Source organism: Cydia amplana, chromosome 3 (assembly GCF_948474715.1).
Source record: "Cydia amplana chromosome 3, ilCydAmpl1.1, whole genome shotgun sequence".
Classification (NCBI taxonomy): domain Eukaryota; kingdom Metazoa; phylum Arthropoda; class Insecta; order Lepidoptera; family Tortricidae; genus Cydia; species Cydia amplana.
In genome coordinates, this window is record NC_086071.1 from 11692933 (window position 1) to 11711351 (window position 18419).

Below are 18419 nucleotides of genomic sequence, written 5' to 3' on the forward strand. Positions count from 1 at the left end.
ATTAATTATTAATTAACTTAACCCTAAATAATTATTTGTAACTTAGGGTTATAAGAGAAGAGTCGTGGAATGTATGGGGCCCAGGGCCGGATTAACCCTAAGTCAGAGTAGGCAACTGCCTATGGGCCCCGCCTCGGATAGGGGGCCCCGCCTCGGCTAGGGGGCCCCGGCGGCCCCGCGCGCGCCAAAAACAATATTTGTTTCATATGGCCAAAATTCATAAATATTGTTTTTATTGTACCTAAATATTTATACCTAATACCTACTTAATGTCCAATATCAGTTTCTCAGATACACAATCATTAGATGATTATGTAAATTATGTTATTTTATAGATTTAAAGTCTGTAATATCGAGCTCGATTTTCAGGCTACCGAGGGCCTAATACCTCATCTCCGAGTAACTCTTGCACATATTATTGTCGAGTAACATTTGACGATTGGTTCGTGTCAGAGCGCTGCTTTCTTACAGTTCGACCTTCGGCGTCGTTTTTTAACAAATTTAAGAAGCTTGGCCTTTTGCCTCGCATGAAAGCTCACCTCGCTGGTTATAAGTACGCTTCGGGCTTGTTAAGTAATGTGGAGATTGCTGAGCTCGACCTTCAGCCTCACTTTTTACCTCCATTTTTGGTTTGTCTTCCAAATCTCCTCTTCTTGAGCTTAGCCTTTGGCCTCGCTGCGCCAAGCTCGGCCTGCGGCCTCGCTTTTTAATACAATGGACATTGGTTGGCGTCTGTGCTCTAGCTGAGCTTATCCTGAAGCACGGCTTTGACCTCGCATGAAAGCTCTGCTCACTGTGGAACTTCGGATTTTTAGGCCCGGCCCGGCCTTTTTAACACGCTTTCACAATTTTTTTACAAAAAATTTCGCGCTCGCTGCGCTCGCGTTTTTTTGCTGCTTTTCTGGTTGACCCTGTACCTACATGCTAACTTGACTGGTGAATGAATAGTAATTTAAACCTATGGAATATCTTTATTATTACGTTAATTTTAATCATGAGGCTCTGCGTATGATATTATGGTCGGACAATCGCTTTTCAGCCTCGCACAATATTTAACTACCTATTGAGAAAAAAAGGGCTCTCCCCACACTTGACGCAAAAAGGACTCGGCAAAAACTGATAGAAAAAAGCTTTATGTCCACGCAATAAGAGCGAAAAAGACGTCGCTTGGCATGTTCGGATCGGCTCAACCGACACCTGAAGGTTGAAATTAAAACCACAAACTTACTTCCCTGAACTGAAAAATGAACATTATGTATGCAGAATTGACTGTAAGGGCCTAAGGGGGCCCCGAGCATTGCACTGCCTAGGGGCCCCGACATGCTTAATCCGGCCCTGATGGGGCCCAATACATTCCACGACTGTTCTCTTTCCGCACAGACTCTATATGTATTGCGTATGTATACAGATAGAGTAAATACACGATGCACCCGCTACGCGAGCGCGAGTGTGATGAGGTGCTTGAGAACCCGCTGCTGTCGACGCCGCCGCCCGAGCCCGTGAAGGCGCGACCGCCCCGCGAGCGCCGCCCACGACAGTTCAACATTGTAAGCATAAAGCCTCGCAGGCCAATCATCACTGATTTCACCCTTAAAGTTTTTAAATCCAAACTCTGGAGATTATACTATCGTACGAAGACTTTTGCTGCTAATAGTACAGGAGTGGCATTCTGAATTAAAAATAAACTTTTGATTTGATAGTGGTACTCTTAAATAATTTGACTCACTCAAATCACTGCTTATGCTATGGATTATGTTTTTTTCGAGTGATCGACTGGTGTTAATTCGGCTCGTTTCTCTATCCATCTCCGGTTAACATACTTAAGTAGGTAATTAATAAAATCCAAATATTAGCGAGATGGGAGCTGCGTCTCTTTCATCTCACGTAGGTACCGACAACTATACGTACGAATTACACATAGTAGGTACTTAGGTAGGCTCCTTAAATCGCTAGACGATTTCGTCACCCGTTAGAACATGCCTTCGTCTCTTCGTTCGTTCTTCCTTTCTTCTTATTTTCAACTTGTTCTATTTCAGCCTCCAAAATTCATTTTGCTTACCGACGAGTTCTATGAAAAATGGGTCAACCATTTTAAACATGTAGGTAACAGCCGTTATTTTTAAATTGCAAATGTACCTAAACCTAATTGTAATTACTGTTAGTTCAATGCCCTATCACTGTAGGATAATAAAATTATTGCATTGCGTCGTTGCATCACGTAGAGTCTGTAGGGAAAGAGAAGAGTCGTAGAATGTATTAGATCCCACATATTTCACGATTTTTCTCTTTCCGCAGGCGCCGTAGCGTAGCCGTAGCGTGTTTATAACAAACCACGAAATGTATTGCTGCGCAACACTGATTTGGATGTCGCTTATATTATATAACTACTTTAGCAAGCGTCTCTTTAAAAAGATAAAAATTTACTAAAACTAGTCTTAATAGATTATAGTTTTTGTACTGATCTGTGTTTTTTTTTTCAATACTAGTATTATGGTTTTTTTTTTTGTAATTCGACATTTAGAGACTTTATTATACATCTCTATGTAATACTTTAGTTTTATTTGATATTAGCGGCTTAGTTGTATTTTATAATTGTTGATTTGTTTTATTTGGGTCTCTATTAATTGTTTCTCAAATAGTTTTAAGCCATAATGTATTGTTTGCCCGAATTTTTGTTTGTCATAATTCATTTAATTCAGAAACGCGACACTTTTCAGGATTGCCATAAAACAAACCTAACCTAACCTAACCTAGGATAACCTAACGAAAATCCTGAAATGTTAACGGTTTCAGTTTTATGACTAATGATAATATGACAAACAATACGTTATGACTTAAAACTTTATGGGAAACAACGGGGCCCCGTTTTATTTGCTGTATGTAAATTCCATGTTGACGTGTAAACGTGCCCTTATGGCCTATTTGCTGAATAAATGTTGATGTTTGATGTTTAAGTAATGCGTTATCGCCGGTGTATTGTAGCTTAAAATGATGCGGCACATCGTGGACGACCGCCCGCCGGAGCTGTTCCCCGACATGTACCTCAAGCCGCGCCGCCTCAACTACTACGCGCGGCAGCTCGAAAACAACATGCGGGTCAACAAGGAGCTACTCAAGAAGATCAACAGCATACAGAGGACTGGGGTACTGGACCTGGCCCCGTAGATAACATGCCAATCGCTAACGCTACGTAGCGAACGAAACGCAACTGTCACTGTCACGCTAATATAAAGTCTATTTTTTTATTCGGTAAACTAAAATGACATTTCGTAGTATGAAGTCGCCTGGATTACAATAAGTGTCATTCTATGGAACTTGCTAACTATCTAAACAAAAGTCACTAGTAAATTGACATTCAGAGACAATTTTAATATGGCGGTTTGTTTTGTTTACATGGTTAGCAAGTTCCATAGAATGACACTTTAGTATGCTTTAGTTAGCAAGTTCCATAGAATGACACTTTAAGTTTAACTTTGGACTGGTACTTAAGAGATACCTATTGAACTAAGCTACTTAGAAACTACTTAGTAAATCGGTAATATTATGGCTTTACAGAGCGCTGTAAATTCGGGTTGCGTATCTAGATAGCCAAGTTAGCTTGGCTTTGGCCTGCCAGGCTGCCACCGACTAGATGCCTACACAATTTTCCTTTCTGTTTATTAACTCATTAACTTAAAGTGTCATACCGAGAAATATTAGTGAATTTACTAAGTATAACCGATGCAGGGCTTCGTAGACTGCTGGGCGCAGCCAGAGCCCACCAACACGTACAACAAGCTCATGGTGAAGAAGCGACAACGCGACCTCGACGAAATTCAATCTATGAACCTATACTTCTACAATAGGCTGCTCATCGCTGTACGTATCCTCATGATATTCATTTGCACCTTTAAGGATGACTCATGCTGGGGCCGGACCGGAGCTTCCGGCGCTTCGTTTTCTATGGAAAGCACCACGTGACTGCCACGTGATCACCGATCAGCCGTCATAGAAAATGACATGTCGGACGCCGGATCCATTTGTTTGACATAATTATTGAGTCATAATGTAATGATTGTCAGATTATCATTAGTCATAATTCTGAACCTTCTAGGGGCCCGATTCGGATTTTGTAATATAAGTACATCTATTAGATATCTTTTAGACATCGCCAAGATACGATAACGATATGTTTAAGATCTAACCTGTCAAATTTGACATTTCCGCGATTCTGGAGTTACTCTTGAACGATTTCCACAAGATATTACTTAGAGATCTAATTCATATCTAATAGATATCTAACACGATCTATCGTAAAAGTGACATTGGTTGCCCGAATTGCGCTGCAAAAGAGAACTAGTTGAAATCTAAACTATAACGTATCTAGTGGATCTAGTACGTGTCGTCTCTTGTAAATATCTTGAAGTACGAATACGGCAGTAGGTTAGTTGTTGTTTTATGGCAATCCTGAAAAGTTACGCGTTTCTGAGAAATACCATATTATGAATAACGCAAATGCGGACAAACAATACATTATGACTTAAAACTTTATGGGAAACAATAGAGACCTGTCGGACGCCTCGACCCGGACACGGCCCGGTCTAGCGTGATTCATCCTTTACTTAATCTGTTTCGGTGCATCGGTGTTCACTGTAGCATTCTAGTTAGTCGATATTGCCATATAATTGGAAGATTTTAGCAGCGACGACAAAGTGAAGGCTTTTGCTGGCTAGACACGTCTTAAAGGCAGTCCTCCAAATTGCAGAAATGGTACCGGCTCTCCTCCTATTACACAGTATTCCTTTCTTGCTGGCTTGTTGAATTTGATTCAACCCTTTATGCCAAATAAATACTTAGGTATATTACACGTTAGAAGTTGTATGTGCTACATGAGATAAAAGTTAAATCACATTTTGTGCCTTTTGAATCTCTCTTTTGTGCTCTCTAAATTAAAATCTTTCGCTTTCTCGGGACTTAAATTCAGTCTCACAGCAAAAACCACTTTGCATTTTGTTGCACTAATATTAGTTTTTGTTCTTATAGCGATCAGAACAGCCGACGACAAAAGAATTTGATGAAATGTGGAAAGATACGAAGCAAAAACTAATTCTTGGGGCATCGTAAGTTGTTCACTGTTTTTGTCCTACCTAAATGTGACTATTAGGTTAGGAGGAAAGGGGACGAAGTCACGTACGTAGCCGTTTCTCCATACAAACGTAGTCCTCATTTTCCTCTCTGAATATTAACATTATAAAAAGTACTAGCTTTTGTCCACGACCACAGAATAAGTAATAGTCAGGGGTCGGACAAAAAGTGCGGATGACGTCAATCCACTTATAGGATGATTTCAAATAGTATTTTTGATTTTCATAAACAATTATCACTTATCATTTATCAACCTCTTTATTAAACGATATCGCCACTTGAAATGAGTAAGTACGTTTTTGACTGACACATTGTCAATCAGATGAACAATAAATTGACTTCGTTATTGTTTACCTATTGTATCTTCACGATTATATTTAGCTAAAATGTATATTTACTAATGTATAAGAAAACGCTCTAAAATGTCATCTGTACTCGAATATTGTGGCAATTTTCCGTTTTTGGAGGTACGTGACAAACACGTATACTGCTCTTGCTGTAATCAAGATATACCAACGAAGAAATTTATTTTATTCACTACATCACCCTACCACATGGATTATTAATTCCATGGATTTATTTACGATTATTTTGTTACTTCATTAATACTACTTTGTTACTACATGTCACACGGAAGTTTAAATACAAACTCAAACATCATCCTGTGTGCAAGATTACGTCATTTTTACGTCATCGGCTCTTTTTGTCCGACCCCTGGACTAATAGTATACCACGACTTCGACCGCGTGGAATTAGTTCCAGCAGTAAGAGTAAGCATAGCGCCTGGATAAAATCTAATGGCAATAATTTTAATCGTAATATGCTTAATTGTTTAGACCAATTAACAGGCAATTCATTAATTTTCCCATTCCCTCCCCCCCCCCCCACTTTTACCCTCTTTAGGTATGTCTTCCGACATAAAAACTATCCTATGTCCTCCCCCGGGACTCAAACTATCTCAATGCCAAATTTAAACTAAATCCGTTCAGCGTGAAGAGGTAACTGACAGACAGACACACTTTCGCATTTATATATTAGTAGTATACAAGTATACGAAACTTATGGAGTATGGACATCCATACTCCATAAGTTTCGTATACTTGTATACTACTGAACAACTACAAAGTACAACACTGACGTACTGTAGGAACAAGTTTAAATGCATTCATATCCACATGGATATGAATGCATTTAAACTTGTTCCTACCTACTCTCGGGAGTACAGCGTACTTGCGTCACGTACCTTGAAATCCTGCTCAATAATAAGTAAGTAAAGTACCTATTATAATTTTGGAATCATTAGCCTGCTCAGGTCTTCACTACATAGTATAAAACAAAGTCGCTTCCCGCATCTGTCTGTCTGTATGTATGCTTAGATCTTTAAAACTACGCAAGGGATTTTGATGCATTTTTTTTTAATAAAGTGATTCAAGAGGAAGGTTTATCTATAATTTGGTAACCCGTGCGAAGCCGGGGCGGGTCGCTAGTAATTGATATTAGACATTTTTGGCATTAGCACGAAAGGTACCTATATAATATATTTGCCGCTTCCTTACCAAATAACTATTCCATCCTAATACGTCAGTATCATTTCAGATTACCTTTCATATTGTTCAAGACTGATAAAATAGATCGCGGTGTCCACGATCCCGCTTTTGACAAGCCTATACATATATTTCGAAGCAAGTAAGTTTACTACTTTACTAGATACTTTTGTATTGAAACGACTGATCATTAGTCTGTTCAGATAATAGTGGAGTCAATATAAAGTTAAAGTTACATTAATTGCACAGTCAAATGTTTCTACACGGGTGAATTATATATCATATTGAATACCCGGCTGCGAATTAACAACTTGATATCTGTTCCCGTTTTTGAGAAATAACATTTTTTTTATTTTATATTTTATACTACCTAAACAGTAATTTCACACTAGAGATTTTTTGAAGAATGGGCTATGAAGCTTACACGACTACACGGTCAGAATTTCTCCCGGCAATAATATTAATTATAGATTTAATGAAAAAAACAATAACTTTGTAAGTTTTTCATGACCGAGAATATCCCACACTGAGAGAAAAGTTTACTATTGTGGTTAATAGTGTTTGTTTCGATCATGTTTAATTTATCTGCCTGAGGAACTGCTATATTCGCAGAATAGCAGCATGATATTGGAAACAAACAGCAAATAATGTTCTACACAATTAATGGACACTTCTAGTTTTTTGACAGTAAGTGTACAAGTTATTGAAGAATAACATACTTATTTTTCTCGCAATTATTAAATCAATTTCCAGCATAAAAAGTCAATGAAGTATGCTGTATTTCCAGGCTTCCACAGAGGCCAAGTCAAACTTTGTTTAAGATGTCAAAAAGATATCATTTTGTTATCATTCGCCCAACCGTCTCGCTCGCACCAATACATATTTCATCTAGTACGAGTGAAATGCACGCGCGAATGATATAAAATGACATCTTTTATAACAAAGTTCGAATTAGCATCAAGGTATATTAGGAAAATATACCTTATGACTTATGGCATTGCGTTAAGGTTTAATAAGTCAATGCATAAAGTGTCTGTGTTTATGTGAAAAATGATAGGTGTCAATTTTTATATCTATTCACAAAACGTTTAGAATACAGGATGCACAGTCAGATATAAATAGACCCTTGAAGTCTTACAACTATCTATGATACTGGATCTCAAGCTTATTTGGTTAGTAAGTACCGTCCACCAAGTTATACTTCGAATAGCCACCCGGACAAATTCCAAAGCTAATTTCGAATTTTAAAATTTGACAATTCACGAGAAGAGTAACGTAACGTCAAAGGATATGTTTGTCCCTTTTCAACGATCCTGTCATCCGATGCTTGAGTAGAGTAAAACTAAAAGAAGCAAATGTCAGCAATTCGTAACGCTCACTGACTTAATATAAAAGAAATAGACACACAAAGCAGAACAAAAACGTCAAGAAATGTGGCTCCCAATGACGTTTCGCACCATTTGCATTGATGATAAAAACGCTTACGTAAATTTTGAGTCAAGATAAATGTTTCGTACAGAAAAGAGCTTAATGTCGTAAGCATTAAGTGTCAAATTTGCAAACATAAGTACCAACACTGTTAAAAAATTTAGTCCGATGGCACTAAACGTAACGTATTTACGTCAAACAACGTCAAACGAGAATAATGAACGAATGGAGTCACTTTGGTATAGTTTGTAGCTTTCTAGTAGACCCCGAAGGCTTATCCTATTGTCTATTGTTCAGTAAAACCGCACGTGCTACTTACCTGCAAAAAGGGTCCTAATTATTCTATTTGGCATCTGAGCGCGGGCTAGTCCAACGCTCAAAAAACCAGTGTAGGTGCGCTCTCCGATAACGCGCCTTTGTTACGCATCTCGATGACACATTTTAGACTGGTTCTGTAGCGTTCGACTCGCCGGCACTCAGTAACCGAAGTACCGATTTTTTATGCAGGTGGTTGTGGCACGTGGCACGAGCGGTTTTTCTTAACAATAGACAATAGGATTAGCCTTCGGGGTCTATTAGAAAGCTACAAACTACACTTTAATATGTATTACTGTACAGAAAAACCAATTGAAGTAATAAATAAAACAAAATTAATTTAATCGGGAGCTCAAATAAAATTAATTCGTGGTTCAAATTCAAACAAATTAAATTTTTATTTCGTAAGTATACGTCTTTAAATACTAATTTCCTTGAAATAAATTCTACTTATTAAATAACTGTGTATTTAAGATCTACATTTACTCATAGCGCGGGTGCACGGGGACATTTAGATACTGATTGGATTTTTTTATAAAGTCTACCTATACTTTATAAAAAAAATCCTGTGGTTGTCACTGTGTTCCGACAGGTTTAGCATTTACAGTTAGTCGATATAAGCCCTTATTGGTGGTGTATATGTCGGAAACAGGGAAATGGGCCGAACACACAAGTGCCGTTTTGCCTTGTTTAAAACTGCATCACCCCTATCTCTTGCTATAATTAAATAGCAGTCCACTTTGCACGTCGCATAGGTTTTCTTGGAAATCTTGAATTTAAACATAATATTATTTCTTATGAATTCCATATAAAAATATAAAAAAATATTGACCTCACATCGACTCATTAGATTTTTGTTCCTTAACATCCCTTCTTTGGTACTAACAAATTAATTTATTCAAAACCATAAAATTACCACCAGATTACATAAATTATGTAATGCTATCCAAAGAACTAACCGAAAGAAATACATTCCATCCTTTTTCCTTGTTTTATCATTGTTATTTTTACATATTTTAACGGCACATTTCGTAATTGTTGACAACTTCACATTTGAGCGTTTCAAACAAGACTAAACGAAAAAGTAATGCATGATCTGTTTTGACATCACTTTTGTGGGGCCATTTTTGGCCGCTGATTGGGTATCCAGTTCTTTATACTATATCAATGGTAACGCTTAGTTTTTGTTAGCGTTAGCGCATCGCGACATGAGAACTAGTATGAGCCTGGCCCTCGATTACGTATAATTGCAAGGAAACTTGGGATCAAGTTATCTTAGTCAATTTAGAGCAGTTGGAATTCAACTCATTGTGAAATTTTTGAACGTTTTCAAATAATTTGTTGGATTAAGTAGTAAAAGTGTTACAGTGTGTTATATATTTGTGATCTACTTACAAGGCCCTTTCATTTGGTACCTCACATGGTATGTTTAAAAGAAAAATGGTAAAAACTTTGCGTCATAGCAACTACCCTAACCTAACCACTTTCGCGCTTGTCATCTCATATATTTGTGTTCAGGATATTATACTGAATGCACTGATACCAAATATACTCATATCCGAGACGACATGAGCGTAATTTTTTCTAGAAGACTTTTCGAGAAAAGGCCAGGCTACAATATCTTTACAGGTTGATTGATACTGAGTGTATTAACACCATGTTCACCCATATCCAAGACGATATGAACGAAAAGTAACCTAAAGCCACCCTACCAACATTTTCGTAACAATGAGAGATTATTTCTTGGAAATAATGTTGTAATATAAACTCCTTGTAGAGCACCTACCTGCGAAGAGATCGTGCTGTCAAAGTTGTTAATGATTTAATATAATATTGTTAATTAACTAAAGTTTTATTAATGCATCATTTCATTTTATACACCGCGGGATTTAATAACCCGAAAGATTTAAATCACGTATTTTTGACGACAGTACGAGTAAATAATGTTATATCAACATGGGTCCAATTATATATTTTAATTAAACTACTATTTCAGTACAAATTAAATCATATTAATTTACCGCTTCTTTGTGAACAAACCTTTATTCAGAGAGTGAGCGAGTTTAATTAATCTCAAGTAGAGAAACAGAGAGCGAGCATGACATTTCATGAATCACTCCGATATCATACGATGCACGGCGAATGCAGTGACATGTGTTCCATGACAAGAAGTGTCAAGTTATGTCTAGGATCATGTTTACGTTGAAATTATTTCAATTGATTGGCACCTCAAAATACCACAAATTGTATCAAAACTTTATTAATTACTACAACAGTAGGTATAGTGCAGTTATTATTGTTGAAACTTTGCGATAAAATCTTTTCCTTTGAGTGAGGTAACCAAAGCCATTAACCATGATTATATCTGAAAGAAATCATGCCTCTTATTGTTTTAACTCATACTACAGCTGGAAAGGGATGATTACTTGAATGACCTTTTGTTAAAATATCGATCATGCTTATCAGTACGTATTTTAAATTCTCGATGTGTTGATTTATACTGAGTAAAGTAAAATAAACAACTATGTTAAACAATTACGCTTTTTTTATTAATTTAATGAATTAGGTTTTCGAAGTGTGTACCACCGTTTTCAGCACAAAGATTTAATTTTAAACGGATTTCATTATTTAGGTTTACAAAAGTGTTCTTTATTTCTTCGGAAGCCGTTCGAATTTTTATTAATAATTCTTCTCCAGAGTTCACTGGTGTTGAGTATTCCTTCCTTATCTTTCAGAGTTCCCCATAGAAAAAAACCAATGGCGTTAAGTCGGGTGACCGGGCGGGCCAGGTTAGGACGTTGCTTCCACGGCCAATCCACCTCTCAGGGTATTGTTCGTCTAGCCAATTTACGAACTTCTAGGCTGAAGTGGGTCCGTCGTGCCGGAAGCACATAGTTCTTCGGGTTTCCAAATCCGTACACAAAGTGAATATCCGCTAAATGAATTTTATTTATTACAGTCAATCAAATTTAAAGATGTTATCTTGCGCATATCTTGTGTGACATATGAAATATGTCATTTTATTGACATCAATTTCGTCATTTTCGTCAAACTGGCCAGTTATCGTAAAGGTAAATAGTTTGTACTCTCGTGATTGAGAACAGAACAAAATTTCGGTAGTGAAACCTTTTGTAGGATATCAAACTTAATTAAGTGAAACTGGCTAATAACCATGTAGTTAGTGCGTCTGCGTGTAAAATTAGTTGGTGGCTACGTCACGCATAAGGGTGTGTTAGAATTGAGATTTTTTTACTTGTGATTTGTTTTAAATAATTAATATCTCTTAAATTAAGGGTTTTTGGACTATGTGTTATATAACTTTATATACTCTAATTAGGCTCTAAAATCGTTGGTTTAAATATTTCGGGTTATTAAATCCCGCGGTGTATATAAGCCTATTAACCTTTGAATGACCTTTTTCACGTTTTCTACAGCAATGCAGTCGACTGCAGCAATTTTGAAGCGCGACATTGCTACCGACTGCATTACTGTGTTAAATGTCAAAATCGAAGTTCCTGTCTGGATTTTGGCGTCCATTAAAAATAAATAAAGGAGGTCATCAATCAAATGGGCCGGAGGACAAGCCATCGTTAACTGGTAGAGAATGCCTTATGGCATTAAGTCCGCCTCTTGTACTATAAGGTTTTTCTTTTGTGCAATAAAGATTAACCACTTTATTCATAAACTTTACGGGCCTGATTTAGTTCAATTATGTTTATCCCTTACTTACAAATACATAAGTTAAAGTGACAGATAAGGACAAACGAGTATTACTATTATTAGCTAATTGAGGTTTGTAGCGCGTTTATGAATAACGGGGGTTAAAGAAATAAAATAAATACAGATGATGACAGTAATTATATACGCATTTTATTACGGAAAAAGATTTAATATTGGGTGTAAATGAAACGGGAATTGGAAATATAAAATAAAATGATATTATATTATTCATTTCCGTAAGTCAAACCATCATCTTTATTAGCATTGACATAACGCTCAACTTCGCACAAACCGTATGGTTTTTCACTAAGGAGTGATATATTCTCTTTACGCTAAACTTTATGGTGGGTTGACAAGTCTGTATACTTCTTTGGAACTAACTGCCACAGTCTGTCATAGCCATGTCATAGCCTCATAGCTGACATATGTGACGTATAGGAGATACCGCAATGCATGCATGCATTGCGCGTTTTATAGGAGCTTGGCCTGAGGTGTGTTAAGTAAGCGCGCAACGCATACCGATGAAACTGGGTAAGATAGTCATGGGAGAATTAACGGTCGACCGGATCGCGAACTCTCGGCTGTTGAAGCGGAACAATCGTCTGCCGCGAACATTGAAGTGAGACGGAGATATGGAAGTCGATAAAACGTTCTCTACAGTGAATCAGTACCCGCCATTTAGGGTAATTTAAATAGCTTGGATGATTTAATAATGGTTTTATTCCATACAATATTACATATACGTGGGAGATTTTTTGTTGTTACACTAACATGAGAAAGAGATTTGAGAAAGTGAAAAACAAACCCACTGTCCATTTTCTCGAAGCAACGAAAACATTTTCAAAACAAAAATGGTTAATAGTAATTAAATGGATTAATTTACGTGAGAGATTTTTTTGTAGGATATAGTAAATATACAGAGCTTAATTAACATGTAATTGTTATGTACACATAGATGTTATTTTTATATAAAAAAATATTTTTAATAAAGAAAATTATTGGGAGCTGGTTTTGGTGTCAAGCTGGGAGAAAATATAAATACATAATGAGTATATGTTTGAGAACTGCATATTAAAAAATCTCGAGTGTCGGATTCATGTTTTGATATATTTTTTCTATTTTAATAATAGTTTGGATTTATTAAAACCATGTGACATATTTTGTGGAGATTTTTTTTTAAATATAGTATTTGCAACATAGGTTATCACATCTCAAAAAATCTCTAGTGTGAGAATTCATGTAGAGCTCTCATACATTATGAACTGTGCTGACCCGCCTAATAATGCAAAGTGATCAGAGTGCTCATATTCACAAATATCTTAATACTTCTCTATTGTCAAGGCGGTAGAGTGTAGTGTAAGGTGGTATGTTTAAATATTTTTGAGTACCTTGACAGCTCCGATACATCTGATGGCATCTGGACAATACGAAAATGAAACGCCAGTTGATTAACGTGTAAATAATGTTTGATGTGAAGGGTGGCCATGGACATACGGGTGGTGGCTGGCTCTAAGATTGGCAAGGTGATGATCGAGCTGTTTTCGGACATAGCGCCGCGGACGTGCCAGCTGTTTCTGAGCCTCGTGAAAGGCGACAAGCGCGGCTACGCTTACACGGGCTGTAGGATCTTCAGGTAGGTTTAGTACCACAGAATAAATAATAGTACTAAGTACAGAAAACTCACTCTCTAACAAAACGCGTCTGTTACGATCAGCACAGATATGGCCCCTAGGTGGCGACAGGGCCACGCGCGGCTTATGGCTTTCCCCAAAATTGGGGCGGAACGGATGTACTTTTAGCTACCTGTAGCAAAGCGACGAAATCACGGAGTGAGCCACGCCTGGTAGTACGTAGTAGTAATAGTATTATAAATAAAATAAACACATTGTATTTTTTTGCCTTTTCTAACAACATAAAGCCCGGATTCCCGGGGCATATCCAATTATCCATACTAACATAATGATTGAGGTCGTTCACCCCATGTCGAATCCAAAAAACCGATCACTGATTATAATTATTGAAAAAAAAAAACAAATGGGTTAGAATACATGTGCAACTTGAACACATAATAACCTAACCTAACCACTGCCCGACAAAACCGTCGTATGAAATATATTAAAAAGCGGCCAAGTGCGAGTCGGACTCGCCCATGAAGGGTTCCGTATTTAGGCGATTTATGACGTATAAAAAAAACTACTTACTAGATCTCGTTCAAACCAATTTTCGGTGGAAGTTTACATGGTAATGTACATCATATATTTTTTTTAGTTTTATCATTCTCTTATTTTAGAAGTTACAGGGGGGGGGACACACATCTTACCACTTTGGAAGTGTCTCTCGCGCAAACTATTCAGTTTAGAAAAAAATTATATTAGAAACCTCAATATCATTTTTGAAGCCTATCCATAGATACCCCACACGTATGGGTTTGATGAAAAAAAAAATTTTGAGTTTCAGTTCAAAGTATGGGGAACCCCAAAAATTTATTGTTTTTTTCTATTTTTGTGTGAAAATCTTAATGCGGTTTACAGAATACATCTACTTACCAAGTTTCAACAGTATAGTTCTTATAGTTTCGGAGAAAAGTGGCTGTGACATACGGACGGACAGACAGACGGACAGACAGACAGACAGACATGACGAATCTATAAGGGTTCCGTTTTTTGCCATTTGGCTACGGAACCCTAAAAACGGGTCGCTCACGTATTTTAAGTCGAAAAGAAAGAAAGAAAAATTTGTGATTCAGCGAAAAGTACGGGAGGCTATCGAAATTAGTCGTCATCCGAATTTTAACCGTGATTGTGGTTGGTCAGTGCCTACAAGCTGTAAAACTGTTTTGGGTACTACGCCGGTGGACAGTGTGGACGAACCATTAGCGAGTGACGTAGTGAGTGTTGTGTGCAACCCATCGTTTGACAATAATGCCATAAATGAGGGTAGTTTCTCGCCCCCCCTGCCGCCACCGGCGCAGTCATCGGGCGCGGAGAGCTGCGGCCCGCAGTCTGCGCCGGTCCGTCACCGTAAACGCAAGCTCCTGATGATACTTCTCGGTACGGAGTGAAACATGTCGAGCGTTTTTCGACTTAAAATATGTGAGAGACCCGTTTTTAATATATTTAATATGTCTGTGTCTCACGGAAGTTTTGTTATTAAAACCGTCGTAGTTCAAAATTGTGAATTTTATATACCCTAATTGTTTACCGAAAGCATAGCGAAATAGTCTAAAAATTGACTGTTATAGGCATCAATTTGTGATTTTATTAACAAATTTCAGCACCATGTGACCTAGTGAGAATCAGATTTTCCTACCCTATTATTTTCACACTAAATGAAGGAATTAATTTATTTTCTTTAACGTTACGTATTCTCTGGGCTGAGCAGGATCGTGCCTGAACTGTACTGCCGGGTAGGCGACGTGGAGAAGGACAACGGCTTCGGCTGCTTCATACCCGAAGGCGAAGTCGAGCCCTCCGCCCCCGAGAACTTCGAGCTGAAGCACTCTGTACCAGGTCCGTGCGCACCAAACGCTTTATAACAGAAAGACCAACAACAACAGAAACTACAGTCGGAAGCTTAATTAAAATTCTTAAAAACTACTAGTAGGCTTCAAACATACATTTTGGCTTACCTATTCTAAATCTAAAATGGGAGCTAACTATTCCCATTTGTATAGTACTTAAGTACTAGCCTCCGCCCGTGAATTCGTCCGCTTAAAAGTACCTACATAAAAAACTTATATCTTAATAATTTTAATAGAGCTCTACCAGCCAATTGTACAGGTTGTACGATGTTGGTCAATAGGTAGGTAAAAAAATGGAAAGATATGTTTTATACATATAATACCTGTAGATGAATTTGTATTCACAGGTGTGTTGTCCATGGTCGTTACTCCGGGTAATGAGGTGACCGGCCAATTCAACATTGTTTTTAAGCCATTGCCGCAGTTAGATGGAAAGCATGTGGTATTCGGAAGAGTAAGTTTTAACAAGATATAAAACCAGTCGCAAAAAATACGCAAGGAAATACGAAATTAAATATCCATACTAAATTGTTGCCATGTTACGTCATTTACGTCTAAAATACGTAAGCATTTTACATCAAAAATGTGACATGTGACAGTTCCGTATAGGAAGTGGTGCCCTCAATAATTTTTTGTCGGACTATAAGTAGGTATATTGTAAGATTAAAATGTCACCGCACAGCAGCACAGCAAGGGAACAAAAGGGGCTAAAAAGTAGGTACCTACGTTATAAATTTATTAACCTTTTCGACGCCGTGTCATACACAAAAAGCTGTCACGCTGACGCCACGTCACCGAAGTGTCAAGACTGAAATTGAACTTTATGCATATGCACGTAGGTCAATGTTGCTCTGTGGTATGTGACCGATTAATCGGTCTTCGGCGTTGAACCTACGGTGCGGATATGTCGGTCATTGGCGTCCAAAAGGTTAAGAAAACCTTGTTATGTTTAGATAGTAGCAGGCCCAACGCAGTTCCTGGAGCGTATCAGCGCGCTGGGCCTGCCGCGTGGCACCACCACGGATGTTTGCACCGTCTACGCGTGCGGCTGCTACTCGCGCAAGGGGCAGTACCGCGCCGGCGCGACCAACACCAGGACCTTCCCGCCGTGGCGGTAGACGTGAACAGCATATTGTTTCAAACGCTTTGGATTAATAAAACAGGCTTATGGTAAACAATGATTCTTTTTTTCAGTACCTATAGTAACAGCACCAGTCATGGGACATTTAAGAGGAAATTTGGAGTATTTGTGATATTTCCCTGATACCGGTAAAAGTTCTACCGCTTAGCGTGTTTAAAGATGAAAATCCTATCCATCTTTTATGTTTCAGGCGTGTTATATCAAAGACACTGCAATTAGTTTCCACATAATTTACAAATTAAAACTATGCTTTTTTTTCTCCAGTCATGGACACCAAAGCTCCAGTAATGGTACCCCGGTAATGGACGTGGATCCAGTAATGGGCCCCCTATAATGGACATACCCTATCAGTATAAGATATTGGAACAGGGAATAAATTTTTGGCAAAAAACTAGTTATTAGTCATATTTGGTGTATACTTTTCACAGCCAACTAATACTCATCAAGACAATTCTAACAAACCCAAACACAATAAGGTTGCGTTTATTACAGAGTTCCCATGGCCACCTCCTGTCTCCATCATGAGATCAGGTCCATGTTATCATAATATTGCATTGTCATCCGATTTGCTTACGTATCCAAAATTTCAACTCAATCGGAAATCCGAAAGTGGCTCAAATTCAACTTCCAAGATTTGAACCACACTAACTAACATACAAACTAACAGGGCATGTTAAATAAAATTTTGTAAAAACGATATTAATTTATCCGAAGTCCGAGAAGACTGCCTGACATAGTTCGTAACTACATTATACCTACTTCTGTATTATTTAAACGTGAAATTACGCCATGGCAAGCATCATTATGTAAATTGTAAATTATCCCATCATAGGAGGTATGCAGTTTTAGAGCTCCTATAATGGGATTGGGCAAAATACCATTATTTTTTATACATCTCTAGAGACACAAAATAGTGTGTTGTATACCTTATCCTTTGAGTATATAGCCTAAGGAGATGTGATACACGGGCGACCCCCTCCGGCAAAGTACATTGGTCAACTGTTCAAACACGTTATATAAAACTACTTGAAGTCGCTTCACCGCCATTTTGCATCGTTCCGTGTCGCGAGACGTTTCTCTTAAAAAATGGTGACTTGTTCAGTATTATCGTGTAAAAGGTGATCTGATAGCTCAAATTCGCAACAAGATTGCGTTTCCTATCATAAATAAGTATTTATACTAACTATTAAATGTATATTGAAGTACAATCTCCATTTAAAGAAAAAACCGTTGCGATACATAAACGACAGAAAAATGTAAACATGAATACAGTGGTACGGGGACGAATCGGTCTTAAGGGATGTGACAAAGTCAAAAAAGCGACTCAACATTTGAATGATTGAATGAATCATTCATTCATTCAATCACTGCAGTTTGTTTAATATAGCTGATCAAGCAAATATATTCAGTATAAAAAGGCGCGAAATTCAAATCTATATATATAAACGTGAAAGACCTGACTGACTGACTTAAATCAACGCCCAGCCCAAACCGCTGGGACTAGAAAGTCCAAATTAGGCAAGTAGGTTCCTTATAAGGTCTAGGGGTCCACTAAGAAAGGATTTTTCAAAATTCATCCCCTAAAGGGGTGAAATGGGGGTCCAAAAGTTAAAAAAACTCTCCTGCG

The 18419-nt window shown here is 37.8% G+C and overlaps 2 protein-coding genes across 2 annotated transcripts in view; one reads left to right on the forward strand and one right to left on the reverse strand.

Annotated features, from left to right (window-relative positions):
• Window positions 1-18419, reverse strand: part of LOC134662507 (uncharacterized) — a 37379-nt gene that overhangs the window by 6415 nt on the left and 12545 nt on the right. The window lies entirely within an intron of this gene.
• LOC134662511 (peptidyl-prolyl cis-trans isomerase E-like) lies at window positions 1397-16830 on the forward strand. The gene is made up of 10 exons (XM_063518765.1): window positions 1397-1547; window positions 2037-2099; window positions 2983-3144; window positions 3727-3858; window positions 5023-5099; window positions 6721-6810; window positions 13609-13764; window positions 15513-15640; window positions 15999-16105; window positions 16605-16830. Exons 1-10 carry the CDS (start codon window positions 1425-1427, stop codon window positions 16767-16769), a joined length of 1203 nt encoding a protein of 400 aa, XP_063374835.1. The 5' UTR covers window positions 1397-1424; the 3' UTR covers window positions 16770-16830.

Coding starts and splice junctions, on each gene's coding strand:
- LOC134662511 (XM_063518765.1), top strand. CDS start 1,425: ATGCACCCGCTACGCGAGCGCGAGTGTGATGAGGTGCTTGAGAACCCG. Junction 3,859..5,022: donor ACAATAGGCTGCTCATCGCT/GTACGTATCCTC, acceptor TTGTTCTTATAG/CGATCAGAACAGCCGACGAC. Junction 16,106..16,604: donor AGCATGTGGTATTCGGAAGA/GTAAGTTTTAAC, acceptor TGTTATGTTTAG/ATAGTAGCAGGCCCAACGCA.